The 15,492-nt window shown below is 25.1% G+C and overlaps 2 protein-coding genes across 6 annotated transcripts in view; one reads left to right on the top strand and one right to left on the bottom strand.

Annotated features, from left to right (window-relative positions):
- Positions 1-15,492, bottom strand: part of LOC114120487 (Bardet-Biedl syndrome 2 protein homolog) — a 26,121-nt gene extending 10,629 nt beyond the window's left edge. For 2 of the 4 annotated variants that reach the window (XM_027982405.2, XM_027982406.2), the window contains exons 1-2: positions 10,633-10,836; positions 9,589-9,774 (exon numbers count right to left, since the gene is read on the bottom strand). In XM_027982405.2, the coding sequence (XP_027838206.2) occupies positions 9,589-9,774; positions 10,633-10,749 (303 nt within the window). In that variant the 5' untranslated portion in view covers positions 10,750-10,836. The other 2 variants (XM_050199084.1, XM_050199085.1) reach the window with 2 other exon arrangements.
- LOC114120488 (uridine 5'-monophosphate synthase) lies at positions 249-6,241 on the top strand. Of its 2 annotated transcripts, XM_027982410.2 has the most exons (7): positions 249-635; positions 1,247-1,516; positions 2,425-2,547; positions 2,691-2,793; positions 4,354-4,639; positions 5,198-5,415; positions 5,654-6,241. In XM_027982410.2, the coding sequence occupies exons 1-7, from the start codon at positions 495-497 to the stop codon at positions 5,947-5,949; spliced, it is 1,437 nt and encodes a 478-aa protein (XP_027838211.2). In that variant the 5' UTR covers positions 249-494; the 3' UTR covers positions 5,950-6,241. The 2 variants fall into 2 exon arrangements, with proteins under 2 accessions (XP_027838211.2, XP_050055045.1); XM_050199088.1 differs by lacking the exon at positions 1,247-1,516.

Below are 15,492 nucleotides of genomic sequence, written 5' to 3'. Positions count from 1 at the left end.
ATAGACAATACAATTATAGTGAAAATTCTCTAAAACTAAAAGATATTAGTTCTAAAGTAACTTGAATGTTTACATTCTTTTAAAATAAAATTTATCTAGATTAAAACATGAACATCCTAATTTAGGATTAATAAAAAAAAAATTCAATATTAAATAATTGAAAATTTCATAGCGCTATCGACATAATAATATGTAATAATTTAATCTATGCCTTATACTTTTGATAGTGTTATCTAAAGTCTTTAAATCCAAGGCCTTGTAAGGTAAAGTGAAGTGGGCTACCTATTGCTATTTGTTTTTAAATCGTTGAACCGGTTTTTTTTTCTGCAATCTTATGCATTGACGTCGTGACTCGTATGCACTGTATACACGCTTTTGTAGTTTGGCCTATTGCCTGTATAGTGTACTCCGTAATCCTTGTTACACGTGTTTGAGAATCACAAGTTGAGAATTTTTCCATTTAAAAACTAATTTTTAAATTTTGATTTTTAAGGATGGATATCGATCGTCGTTCTTTAATTGTTAATCTTTATGATATAAACGCATTTAAATTTGGCTCTTTTCAATTAAAATCTGGTGAATTGTCAAAATATTATTTGGATATAAGAGTCATTGTGTCGTACCCAAAAATCCTAGTAAGTTTAACTGATTTTTGTTTAAGACAACGTTATACACGCATGTTGTATCTGTCTTATAAACAATCAAGAACATTTACATTTAGCAGTAACCAATTCCGTGTTTAGCTTTAATATTAGAATGAAAATTGACCAATTAAAACAAACTTAAAAGTTAAAGGTTATGCCATTATTTTTCTTTGTATCTTGATATTTATTATATTTCTAATTTTACATGAGCTATGAATAAATATAATATTTCAATTAAAAAATGTTAATAATTCGCTTATAAAATAAAGTTTAGTAAAACCTTAAGATTTGATAATTGGTCATTTCACTCTGAAATTAAAATATACTCTGTCTACCGAGAGAACATGTCGATTCTGCGCATCTTCATGTGACATCTTGCTATAGTGAAATTGGTCATGATAGTAGGGTATCGCATGAAAATGCTTGAAAGAACCAATTTTTTTCGGGTCACAGGAAGTTAACTATTTAAAATTGATTCTACAATTCTGCAAAATTGCAAAAAATGTTACATGTTTGTATCAGTGATAATACTTGAGGTTATAATGTGTAGTGTCGTCACTAGTTATTTGTATCTTCTTAGCAACTTTACAACATTTTTCTAGAAACAAGTTTGTACACTAGTATCAACTATCATCCTCAAAGATGATGCAGACTCTAAAAATCAAGTTCGTTTATGTGGTGTGCCTTATACAGCTTTACCTATAGCTACTGTAGTATCTATAGATACCAATTTACCAATGTTAATTCGCAGAAAAGAACAAAAAACATATGGTACAAAAAAATTAATTGATGGTGAATATTCTTGTGGTGATGATGTAATTGTCATTGAAGATGTAATTACGAGTGGTGCTAGTATATTAGAAACAGTAACTGTGAGTATTATAGTCTTGAATTGAAATATCTTAATATTATATTTTGTTTTTATTATTTATTTGATATTTCCCTACTACCAACCCATATAAAATTGATCACCCTGTCTCTAAGCAATCATATATTAGCAGTCTTTATTCCAAAATCTAAAATTTTGATAATGATCAATATTTGTTTGCTTCTTTATAATATTTTATTATCTGTAGTCTTGTTTATATTATGATCTTTTTTTAGAAAAAGGTAAATACTTTTTATAATTTTGATATTATATTTTATTAATCATATAAGTTGTTAGGTTGTTGCTGTATTGTAATTTAAAGTTGATATCGTTCTTACAAACTAATTAGCATGTCTTAAAATATTAATAGAAATTTCTTTTAATAAAATATTTCCTGCAATTAATTATTACCTATGCTACTCAGGGGCGCCCACAAAAAATCAGCTCAGTGTGTGCAAAATTAAATGCATGTTATATATTCACCTACCTACTCGCAACAACATTATGTTATTTTGATAGAATTAAGATGATCAAAAATATTATTTGTGCTGTAGGTACTAATACATGCTTTTATGAACGCCGAAATTTTATAAAATAAAGTTATGAATCTCATGTGCATAATGATATTTTTATTTTATTAAAAAATGTCAGTAGATGCCATTGAACTCACTGGCCCCTCTTTGTGGGCGACTTTGATACTACTATTTATTTTTATTTAAAAGTTTTAATACAATGTATAGAAAATATAGTACAATTAACCATCACACCCAATGGCAGGATAAAATACTTTATATAGTATGGTGGTGAAGTTAGATGATAACTAAAATGATCTTATTATAAATTATAAAGTAATACACTATTTGTTATTTAATATTTGGTACTTCATTAACTAAAATACTTTTTTTTTTTTAGGATTTGGAAAAAAGCAATTTAAATGTATCAAATGTTATTGTTTTAGTAGATAGGCAACAAGGAGGCATGCGGCGTTTAAGTGAAAGAGGACTAAAGATCAAAAGTTTGTTCAACATTACAGAAGTAAATTTTAAAACAAATTTATATTTTAAATTGTATAATAAGTGCATATAAATAGATTTTAATTAAAAAAAAAAAATTAATTAAATAATTGATTTTAGTTTATAAAATAAATATTAATTTAATAATATATAATTTATGTTTAGATTGTAACAATACTTAAAGAAGCAGGAAAAATAAGTGATGAAGTATATCAAAGTGTTTTAGATTATGTCATAAGTAATCAAATTCAACCTGTAAAAGAATGTGGTAATAATTAAATTTGGACACTGGGTTAATATGTTATCTACAAATATTTTTATTTTAAATTTCATAGTTTATTATGATACATATTGAGATTTGAGGGACCTGAATTTTTTTTATGTTATTTAGAATGTGAGATAAAAAGGTAATAAATAATTATACCTTTGAACAGTATTGTCATATTTTTATTTATTAAAACTTATTATATGAAGAGAAAATAATACCATATTTGCTTTATTTTATATTGTATTGTATCAACAATAGTTACTGAAAAACAAATTTTATTTTGTAAAGTTCTGTTAGCTTAAGAAGAAACTGCACCCGTATGTGTTGTCTCCATTTTATATATAACATAATAAATTTGCATTCTATAGAACTACATTTTGATTGTTAGCTTTAGCATTAAAGTTAAATTTCCTACAATCAATTTAAAGGTAATAACATTTTTTATTATCTGTCGTTTATTTTTTACATTTTAATTTTTAAGTTATGAGCATTTTTATATTTAAATATATATACTCATTATTTGCTTAAAAATTAAAATCATAAAAAAGTGATGAAAGAAAAATATTATTTTTACCTTTAAGTTTGATAATAGGTCAATATGCTCCAATATTAAAACTAGTAATACACAATTGGTTATTCTGAATACAAATTTTTATGTTATTACATGTTTGTAAGACAAAGATGACACATGCGAGCGTAGAATACCCTCAAACATGACTTCTGCATTAATTAGATATGGGAGACAATTAAAAAAATTTTAAATAATATTTATCATTAATTTAATACTAAAAAAAATAGTCAAAAAGTATTTGTTTCTCATTACATTATAATGTATTATTATGTAGATAACATATTAATCTAATGTGTAATATCTGCTTTATATCTTTATAATAATTTTAACATTGAATAATGCATTTTTCATTAACTTATCAAGATAAATTCTAACAAACTTATGTTGTTTAGTTAAATATTTAACACGTTCACCGTCGCTGCTGATCACAGATCGGCATTAATCTGTGATTGTCATTAGTACGTAAATTATTAAGATATGCCAATAAATAAATCGGCCATAGAAACACTGCTTTAATATTTAGCATGGCTATTCAGAATGTCTTAATAAACTGATTTGCAGTTGGTTTTTGTTTCTCGTGTATTTTCTTCTAGTATTTTGAGACTTATTTATTTTATCATTAGTATTATATGATTGAGTATCTATGTATTTTATATTAGACTTAAAAACATGGACTTTCCTGCCAATCCATAAAGAGTCAAAAACTTCTTTATAGTTAGAAACTAAATATTTAGAATTTATGAAGATCCATGATTAGCGCCGCAGCTATTGCCTTCCTTCATTTGAAGGCATTTATTTAGGCAGTGGCCACCGCCGATCATGGATCGTCATGCGTATAACATTATCATCAGTTACGCGGCGTGTCGCACTAGATTAGGAATATAAGAGCGCAGGTGAACGTGTTAAAATCTATCTTAACCTGACCTGTTATACCTCTGGTATTCCTAATTTTATTGTTAATATTTAACACTTTTTATTATTATTTTTAGAAAAACCATTAAGAATAAAACTAGAATTTAAAGAAAGAGCTGGATTATTAGAAACTTCTAAAATAGCTCAGAAAATCTTTAATGTAAGCTTAGAAAAGAAAAGTAACTTATGTGTAGCAGTTGATGTTGATACTGCTGACAAACTTTTAGATATTGCTGAAAAAGTAGCACCGCATATTTGTATTTTAAAAACTCATATTGATGCCATTAATGGTGTCACAGATGCTACTATCAATACTTTACAACACTTGGCCAAAAAGTACAACTTCCTTATAATGGAAGATAGGTATTTAAATGATAGTCATAAATATATAATATAGTAACCAAAGGCGCAACTAGAGTTAAAATTCTAAAGGGGCTACAGCTCCTAACAAAACTATGAACTTAAAATATCCCATATGGGGGCATCCCACCGTCTCTTTACTTACAATCACAATACATTTTAGATTCTGAACTAAAAGAAGAACATATTGAGTTTACAACAATTTGTTTTTTTTTATGAATAAGACACTATCATTAACAATATAAGCCAATCATAAAAAATGATTTATTCTACTCAACATTTTATACACCAGCCACTAGTATCTTAATAGTTTCTTAAAAATGTATTAATATTATAAGTTATAACTAAATTTATAGTTAACTTGAAAACTTTTTTATAATTTTTAATATTAATTTATTTTTTCCCAACTCCAAGTGATAAAAAACAATTTTACTTGTATTATTTAAAATCAATAAAGGATATTAATTTTTTTTGGGGGGGGGGGGGGGTTAAATCATAGCACCCCTTTAGTTGCGCCACTGATAGTAACATATTACTAATTAATAATTTTTATGTTTACAGAAAAATGGCAGATATTGGTAATACTGTTAAATTGCAGTACAAAAAATTAGTGCAATGGGCAGATCTAGTAACAGTGCATAGTGTTTCTGGTGGCATGATGTTAAAAGGCATTCATGAGGTGATAAAAGAAAATGCAGGTTTATTAGATAGCCGGGGTGTGTTTATTGTTGCTGAATTAAGTTGCAATGGAAATTTAATATCGGAACAATACATCAAAGGTAAGTTAATTCCAGGGCTTATTTGATGAATAACCACAAAAATCATAGTATAATGTAACCAAAATTATTTAATAAGCATATTAAATAAAAAACAAATTTACCAGTAACATTATACATTTCAACTGCTCACAAATAGAAACTTGGAGGGACCATTCTAATAAGCCCTGGTTAATAAAAAAAAATTTAATTTACAAAATTTATTGTGGTCTTTAAATTATTAACTGATAATCATTTGTAGAAACTGTGAAGATTGCTGAAGAGTATAAAGATATTGTGGCTGGTCTAGTGTGCCAATCATATGACATTATTTCATCACCAAGCTTACTTCAACTTACACCTGGTGTAAATATTAAAAATTCCAATGATAATCTTGGCCAACAATATCAAAGTCCTAGTGATATTATTTTAACTAAAGGAGCTGATATTGCAGTAGTAGGTAGAGGTATTTATCAAGATAGTAATCCTGCTGAAGCAGCCAAAGTATACAAAGAATCATTGTGGAATACTTATTTAGAACGTGTATCAAATTCTTGATTACACTATTATAATAACTATGTCAAGTTTTTAACTAATAGATATCATTAATTTGATTTATTTTTCATAAATGTATACAGCCATTTTTGCTACCATATTTTTTCTATTCTATGATAGGTATTAATTTGTATTGTTGATAATTTCATTATTAGCTACTGAATGTTAGTTATGGTAATACTTATATGCATATTATTTTTTATTAAATAATTAATAATATTTGCCAAATTGTATTTTTTTATAACTATGTTTATAACTAACATTTATAAAATAATAAATATTATTTATTGTTTAATCCAAATTTTTTATTGTTATTATACCATTTAGGAAATTAGAAATAACATAAATAAGAAAGTTATCAACTTATTCCTTCCTTTAGATTCAATAAGGTTAGGTTAGGGTAGTGTGTGTAAGTAGTTGATAAAATGTTTTAATCAACTTTTAGGGTAGTTATTGGGTAAAAAATTGTAGGGAGTTTGTACTTTAAAGAGATCAAAATAAAAATTCTTAACGTATTTTAAGTAATCTGGAATAACAAGTTTACAAATAACTGTAAAACTTGTTTTTGATAAATTCTATATTTCCTACTCATATTACAACTTTCAAAATATATTTTTTTTTTAGTTATCTATTAAACACAAAGGTTCCCAACCTTTTTTGACTCATGGCACCTTTAGTCATTTTCTAAAAATCCGGAGGCGCCCTATCGACTACTTCGGTTTTATTTAGCAGTGCATATGTGTAAAAAAAAAAGTAGTAAGTTGTAAGTATATAGTATATACACATATTATATTTTATAAAACAAATTTTTATATTGAAAATTAATTACATATTTTTATTTTTTATTATTATTGCATAAATAATATAATAAAAAATATATTTCAAATAATTTCGTGGAACCCTGAATAAAGTTAGCGGCACCCCAGTTGGGAATCTTTGTATTAACATTTAAAATTTTTCTTTTTTTTTAAATGTCAACAATTTTTTATTGGATTAAAATGTTCTTAAATTTAATACAAAATCCTACATAAGGTTATATCACATCGACATGACATTATTTAAAATACATAAGCACCATTAATTTGTATAAGTAGGTATTTTAAGTTTAAATTTTTTTAAATCACAAAAATTTGCAGTGTTTTACTATCAAAAAAAATATGAAATGTGTTAAATTAAGGAATGTAAATTTAATGCAAAGTTCTTCATAAGTAGTTCAAACTAATACCAAAAAATATATGAAAATACATATTTAAACAATAACGTAATTTAATTACCTATGATGTTCATTATTTATTGATATTTGAAAAAAAAATTGAGAACTTAACTTTTATAGTTTATTATAATTCATAATCTACACAATGATGTTTTCTACAAAAATTAATTTAATATAATATAATATTAATATTATTAATATTATTGTATTACTAAAAGTAAAAAAAAAAATGATTTTGATAACAATATTAAAAAGATAGTGGTCAAGTGGTAATGCTTTGCCAATTGCTGTACTGTATTTATTGAGTGGACCTCGGACATACAGTAGGTAGGTCACTTAAATGTAGACGTGTTAAATTTCAATCACGATTAAAGATATTGTATTAAAAATTGTACGTGAAAAACGATTCTGAAGGGAAATGATTTGTCAGTAGGATATATATTTTTCACAGGATATTGTAAAAGGTGGTTTATGTTTTAATGGCCTGAATACACCAAAATTAAATCATGTACTTATAGAAAATGCCAATTTAAATAACTGATGAAAGTTTCAAGTTCTGAGTTCATATGACTAATAAGTACTAAGTAATAATATTCAACTTTAACAAAAATCTAAAATTATTTGATAATACTTAAATCGGTTTTTACTCGTGAATTTTTGGTTTCGTAAAAAGTTAAGCTTAAGATAAAATTTTTTAATTGGCTAACGCTCAATTTCGTTGATAATTTATGTAACCCAAACTTATATGGAAAGTCTTGTATTCAATTTTTAACTCTTGGCTAATTTTTTTTTATAAATTTGTATTTTTATAGTTTTTGAATTATTATAAAACTTCTAACTCATGAGGAACTTTGTATTCAAACGTCAAGTATTTTGATTTAGCTAAAAAATATTTATCGACATTTATAAAAAAACCGAATATTTCAAATGCCTATGTATATTGTATAGCCTATACGGCGCAACCCACTTTCTCCTGAACCAGTTTATCGTAGCCCATTTGTGCCCCAAATTATAGCCCATATTTACCCGATTCAGTTCAGGTAAAAATCGTGCAACGTTTCCATTTATAAAACTTAACTCCAGATTTTAATTTGGCGTATTTATTCGAATTTTCTGATTGGATATTTAATAATTATATTATTGAAGGATGTCTATTTTCATCATCAATTTGGCCTAATCTCCAACTGATGCACTTCGCACTACAAATTGCGCTGAATCATTTCATAAACACTTTAACTCTCAATTTTATTCACTTCATCTTCCATTAACTAGTGTTATTGGAAATTTAAAATTAATACAAGCGGAATCATATTTAAAAATAAATGAGCTCAAAAAGGGTAAAATAAAACCTACAGATGTAAAGATGAAAAAGAACGAATATAATTTACTTATGATGAATCGTGGAATGAGTACAAAGAAAAACTTTTAAATAGGGTAGAATACTTAAAAAAATTTTTTATAAATTTTGGGGTATCGATTTATAATAACTTTATTACTATTATAGGTAATTTTTATATTAGGTACCTATTGAAATTCTTATCATTGACTAATGTGTATTAATGTATTATTAATTTTGATTCTATATAAATTTAATTTAATGCAATATTAATAATAGGTATTTAAAATTTAGATATATATGTGTAGATGTGTAGTAGGTATTGTATTTGTATTTATTTATTATTTTGATTATACGTAAAAATTTTACTGTTTGAAATTTATAATTTAATGCAATATAAATAATATTTAGATACCTATATAATATGCATAATATGTAGTATTTATCATTTTTTTTTTTTAAATGATTATTAATTTTGATTTTATCTACAGCCAGCCTGTATGTATAGGTATATGCGAAATATTTTGAAAATTAAATTATGTTAAGAAAATACCAATCTAAACAACTGTTAAAAGTTGCAAATATTTACGACTTATATTTTTTGAATAATAATAAATATTTAAAATCATTCAAAGATTAAATCGTTATCGTTACGCGATTTCATAAAAATTGTAAACGTAGACGTCCATAATCCTATAATGACGCTCGAGTTTTCTCAATAGCTATTTAAATTTTAAAGGAAAATTTTATGTTAAATTAATATTTAATGTTAAATATAAGCATATATCTACCTACTTATACTGTTATTTAGTTAGGTATATGCCATTAATATTTGCGGTTTTTATGTAATTTAACAGCCTATTAGTCTATGTTAATATTATTATAAAAAATGTAGCATTTTATTACTTTGACAAATTGCAATTATATAAGTAGGTAATTGACAATTGATATACTGATTGTTAATTGCTAATCATTTTGAATTTTACATGTGAATCAAATACTTTGGTCTCACGAAATTAAACTTTTTGAATTGCATTAATATATTTATATATATGAGTGTATTGTGTGTATACAATTTTTAAAACTTACTCACCTCTTTAAAGAACAAATCACTGTTAAGGTCTACATTATAGGCCAAAATACTGCCAACTGTTCCTACTACAAGTATATCTTTTTCATCGTTTGGTATTGCTTTTCCTGCCAATAAGGCTGTAATTTTTTGATTGATATTCAAATAAGATATATCTTTTTCTGGTCTATGTGGACTATGTATTAAAATCTGTAATAAAATATATTTAAATGATATTATTATATTAAAATAACACAAGTATTGTATTTTTTAAATTTTATTTATCACTGGGTGTTTGAATTATGTTTATAAATTTGATTTTTATAAAAATTATACTTCTTATGTCAAACATTTTATGAAAATGATTTTTTCGAAATTTATGTGTACAACATTTTTATAAAAAAATAAAAATATAAAAAATAAAATATTTAAAATGTTTAAAAATAAAATATAAAAATATTTAAATTAAAATATTTAATATTTTTAAATATTTAAAATATTTAAAATATTTAAAAATATATAAAAATATTTAAAAATAATATTATATTATATTATATTTATTATTTATATTTAAATATTTTATTCAACCTTAAATGACAGGGCATTGAAGAAAAATAAAATAGAACTATCAACTGTAATTACTTTTTAGGATCAAGGACGTCTGTAGAAATTGTTATTAGGTAAAGGAAATGTATATACATATATTATGTTTAGGTACCTAACAATTTTGTTCTTAACTGTTAAGTATTTTGTAAAGTAACAATTATTATCTTAATTGAAAGAAAAAGACTATTTTTAAAAAACATTGACCAATAAAAACGGAAGAGGCATGAGTGCATGACCCTCCCGCCAATTCGGCCGCCCTTGCTTAGGATGACAGTAAAAAATAATTTTAATAAAATTTAAAATTTAGTTACAGACTACCTTTTTTTCACTTTATATAAACTATAGAGTCCAGCACCAGCTGTGTAGACTGTACACAGCAAAAGTAGGTATCATATACATATGGAAGATACAAATTTTCATCTGACCACGAGTGTATATATTATAAACATTTAACAAACTTGCCTTATTTTCGGATGTTGCTGCTGTCAAACAATGATGTGATCCGTCATATTTTCCCATTGTAACTAAATGTGGTATTATACTATGTCTTAACTGTAGTGAAAATAAAGGAATAGCCATTTTTTATTAAAATAAAATAGTCACAATTCTTAAATATTAATTAAAATAATATAAAGTTTTATATAGGTAACAGAAATCTATATAATATTTTGTATTTTTGGTTTGTATATAAACCTGCATAAAACTGGAAACCATAGCAACTATAACTACTACGACTATATGCATAGCCTATTACATTGTTATTGCTAGCTATTGCTAGGTATATCATATTATTATATTAGTTATTCTTATTACTTATTACTTTTAGCAGGCACGGATCTAAAAATAACAAATGAGAGGACTTATTATAAAAAAATTATAAATAAAGAATTTGTTATAAATATTTTTTAAAGTAATTTCATTTTATATAACTTAAAATACAGCCGAAGGGGAGGGGGCAATATACAATAGGTATAATTTTATTTTATTTATAAGCCCTATTAAGGTATTTTTATTTTTATTCAAAGTAAATTAATTATTTTAATTTTTTAGTATTAAAAAAACCATTTAAAAACTAAATATTTCGAGGAGGTGTTTGAACACCCAAAACACTCCCCTGTGTACGTCCCTGACTAGTATATGTTTCAAGTTTCTACGACTATTAATTTTTAACAAGGTATAACAAAAATCTAAAATTATTTCATAGTAAATCGTTATTTTATAAGTGGATTTTTGATTTCATAAAAATTCGAACTTATAAGATATAATATAAAATACAATTTTTTTAATTGGTCAATATTCAAGTTCATTTACAATTATTGTAAGCCAAACGTAAGGAAAATCTTGTATTAAATTTTCAATTCTTAGGTACTTATAACGCATTTTTCATTATAAAATTTAACCACAAAATAACTTGCAAATATTTATGACTTAATGAATTTTTGTGAACTTCAAATGCTAATAAAACAAAATTGTACCTATGTATTCTTTTAATTTTTAATTCACTATAAGACTAACTAATGTGAAACTTTGTATTCAATTTTCATGTATTTTGACTAATCCAAACAATTTTTATCGATATTTATAATAAAAAAAAAAAGCGGGCAAGTGGGTACCGTTCTGCTGTACATTAGGGGGTGGGGTTGACCTTGGACTAGGGTAGGTTAAATTTGAATGCAATGATAGGTATCATTGTATACGAAAAACGATTCTGAACGAAGATGATTTGTCAGCCTAGGATATAATTTCCAGTGGTTGGTGAAAAAGGTGATATATGTTTAAATGGCCTGAATACACCAAAATTTAAGTTCTTTTATAATTATTGTAAGCTAAACTTATGAAAAATCTTGTATTACATTTTCAACTCTTAGCTACCTATACAAACATTTTAGATTCTGAACGAAGTGATGAATGTATTGATTTTACAATGATGTGTGTTTTTTTTTTTTAATTTTTTTTTAATTTTTTTTTTTTGTGTCTGTCACCACGTTTTGGAGCAGTAAAAGTGCTCCGATTTTAAAAAGTGGACCCTGTTTCGGATAGGAAAGTGAATGTAGTTTGTACTTTGGGGGGTCAAAAGTAAAAAATTTCCAATATTTTTCAAAAGCGCCGGGAAAAACCAAAAAAAAATGACTGAAAAACGGGAATTTTTACGCAAAACCAGTTTTCGACCAAATCGATTTTTTTTTATGGTTGTAATTCAAAAACTAATCACTGAAAATACTTGAAATTTTCAACAAAGTTCCTTATAAGTTATTCTTATAGTGATTAAAAAATTATAAGAATACATAGGCACAATTTTTTTTTATTAGCATTTGAAGTTCAAATATTTACAAAAATTCGTCAAAAGCATGAATATTTGCAAATTATTTGAAGTTGAAAAATCATAAAATTTTTTGTGTTTATAACTAAGGATTAAAAATACAACACTAAGTTTTCCATAAGTTTACCTTCAAGTATCTATAGAGAAAACTCGAAGCATCATTATAGGAAAAATTTTAAGTGCGTTTGAATTTTAAATTTTAACGAAATAGCGTAACGATAACGATTTATCCTCAAACGATTTTAAATATTTGTTATTATTCAAAAAGTATAAGTCGTAGATACTTGAAAATTTTACCAGTTATTAAGATTCGCGTTTTTTTTACGTGATTTAATTTTCAAAATATTTTGAGTTTTTTTGAGGTATTTATAGACAACTGAAATTTTCAATTTTTCTGAAAATTTTTTTTTGAAGGATCGATAAAATTTTTTTAGCCCTATCAAAATACTTGAAAATTTTATACAAAGTTCCTCATATGTTATTCTTATAGTGATTAAAAAATTATCAGAATACATAGGCACAATTTTTTTTTTATTAGCATTTGAAGTTCAAATTTTGACGAAAATTCGTCAAAATTATGAATATTTGCAAATTATTTTGTAGGTATAATTCATAAAAATGTTTGTATAGATAGCTAAGAGTAGAAAATTTAATACAAGATTTTTCATAAGTTTAGCTTACAATAATTATAAAAAAACTTAAATTTTGGTGTATTCAGGCCATAAACATAAACCACCTTTTTCACCAACCACTGGAAATTATATCCTAGGCTGACAGATCATCTTCGTTCAGAATCGTTTTTCGTATACAATGATACCTATCATTGCATTCAAATTTAACCTACCCTAGTCCGAGGTCAACCCCACCCCCTAATGTACAGCAAAACGGTACCCACTTGCCCGCTTTTTTTATGAATTATATCTACAAAATAATTTGCAAATATTCATAATTTTAACGAATTTTCGTCAAAATTTGAACTTCAAATGCTAATAAAAAAAAATTGTGCCTATGTATTCTTATAATTTTTTAATCACTATAAGAATAACATATGAGGAACTTTGTATAACATTTTCAAGTATTTTGATAGGGCCAAAAAAATTTTATCGACCATTCAAAAAAAATTTCTCAAAAAAATCGAAAATTTCAGTGGTCTATAAATAACTCAAAAAAAGTCAAAATTTTTTAAAAATTTAACTATATACGGATACCACTGACATTAACATTTGGTGAAAATTTCAAGTATTTTCAGTGATTAGTTTTTGAATTACAACCATAAAAAAAATTGATTTGGTCGAAAACTGGTTTTGCGTGAAAATTGCCGTTTTTCCGTCATTTTTTTTTTGTTTTTCTCGATTTTTCTGAAAACTGTTGGAAAATGTTAACTTTTTACCTCTATAATGCACCAAGGATATTCACTTTTACATCGGAAACCACCCCCCATATTTTGAAATTGGAGCATTATTTCGACTAGTTATGCTGTACAGACACAAAAAAAAAAAAAAAAAAACACACATCATTGTAAAATCAATACATTCATCACTTCGTTCAGAATCTAAAACTTTAAAAAAAAATTCTTAGAAGAATCAAAATTTTCAGTTGTTTATAAATACCTCAAAATATTTTGAACATTTAAATTTTAATAGTGTATATATGTATAATAACTATTATATAAAGATTTGGTAAAAATGCCAAGTATTTACAGTATTAGTTTTTGAGTTACAATCATATAAAAAAAACAATTTGTTCGAAAATCGGTTTTGGGAGAAAATTCTCGTTTTTCCGTTACTTTTTTTTGTTTTCTCGATTTTTTTGAAAACTGTTGAAAAATTCTTACTTTGATCTGTGTAGTGTATGATCGCAAAATCATTTTTTATTTCATGTATTTTAAGTTTTACGGGTGTATGCATTTTTTCATCTCTTCATTTTTGATTGTACTTCGATAAAAAACTTTAAACAGTTTGAACAACGATTTAGGAGACATTATGAATAACACTATAAGTATACTTTGTGAGAAATATATACTCTAATATTTTCTGAACCTGAACCCCAATGTTTAGTTAGGTGTATAAAAAATAGCATTGTAGCTAATGGACGGAGTACTTAAGTCACGAAACAAACTTAAAATCTCGAATAAAATGAAAATGACATTTTAAAAATATAAAACAAAAAAAAGAGTGGTCAAGTGAGTAACGCTCTGCTGAATAGTAGGTCACTATAATTGATGTATTAAATTTGAATCCAATGAGAAGTATCAATCTATCATTGTATACGAAAAACAATTCTGAACGAAAATAATTTGTCACTTTGTCAGCCTAGAATAGAATTTCCAGTGGTTGGTAAAAAAGGTGGTTTATGTTTTAATGGCCTGGAATGTTCTAATGGAGAAATTTACGTTTTTATTTATAACTATTACTATTGTAAGCCAAAATTATAGAAAATCTTGTATTACATTTTCAACTCTTAGCTATTTAATATACAAAAATGTTTATGAATTATACCTACAAAATAATTTGCAAATATTCATGATTATGGCGAATTTTCGTCAATATATGAACTTCAAATGTTAATAAAAAATTTTCTTATAATTTTTAAATCACAATAAGACACATGAGGAACTTTGTATTAAATTTCCAAGTATTTGACTAGGCCAAAAAAATGTTATCGATTTATATATAAAAAAAAAAAAAATAAACAAATTTGAATATTTCAAATGCATATAAATAGCATTAAAATAAGCGAAACATTTTGAAAATTATTTATTTAAAATTTATTTACTTATAAAAAATACTGGGTATATTGAAGAATCAATTTTATGTTGAAATGTTCTCAGGCTAGCAGATATTTTCAGTATTTTCTTATTTAATTAAACAATTTAAAATATGTATACCTATCTGTTTAACGTGAAACATAACTTTTGAATATTTTATTTTTTGACAAGTTTAGAGATCCGACTTTTAGACTTGATAATGATAGAGATAGTTTGATTTTAAGAAATTCAATGA

The sequence above is a fragment of the Aphis gossypii genome, chromosome 2 (assembly GCF_020184175.1).
Source record: "Aphis gossypii isolate Hap1 chromosome 2, ASM2018417v2, whole genome shotgun sequence".
NCBI classification, from domain to species: Eukaryota; Metazoa; Arthropoda; class Insecta; order Hemiptera; family Aphididae; genus Aphis; species Aphis gossypii.
The sequence above is the reverse complement of the archived record's forward strand: the minus strand, read 5'-3'. Positions and strand labels throughout refer to the sequence as shown.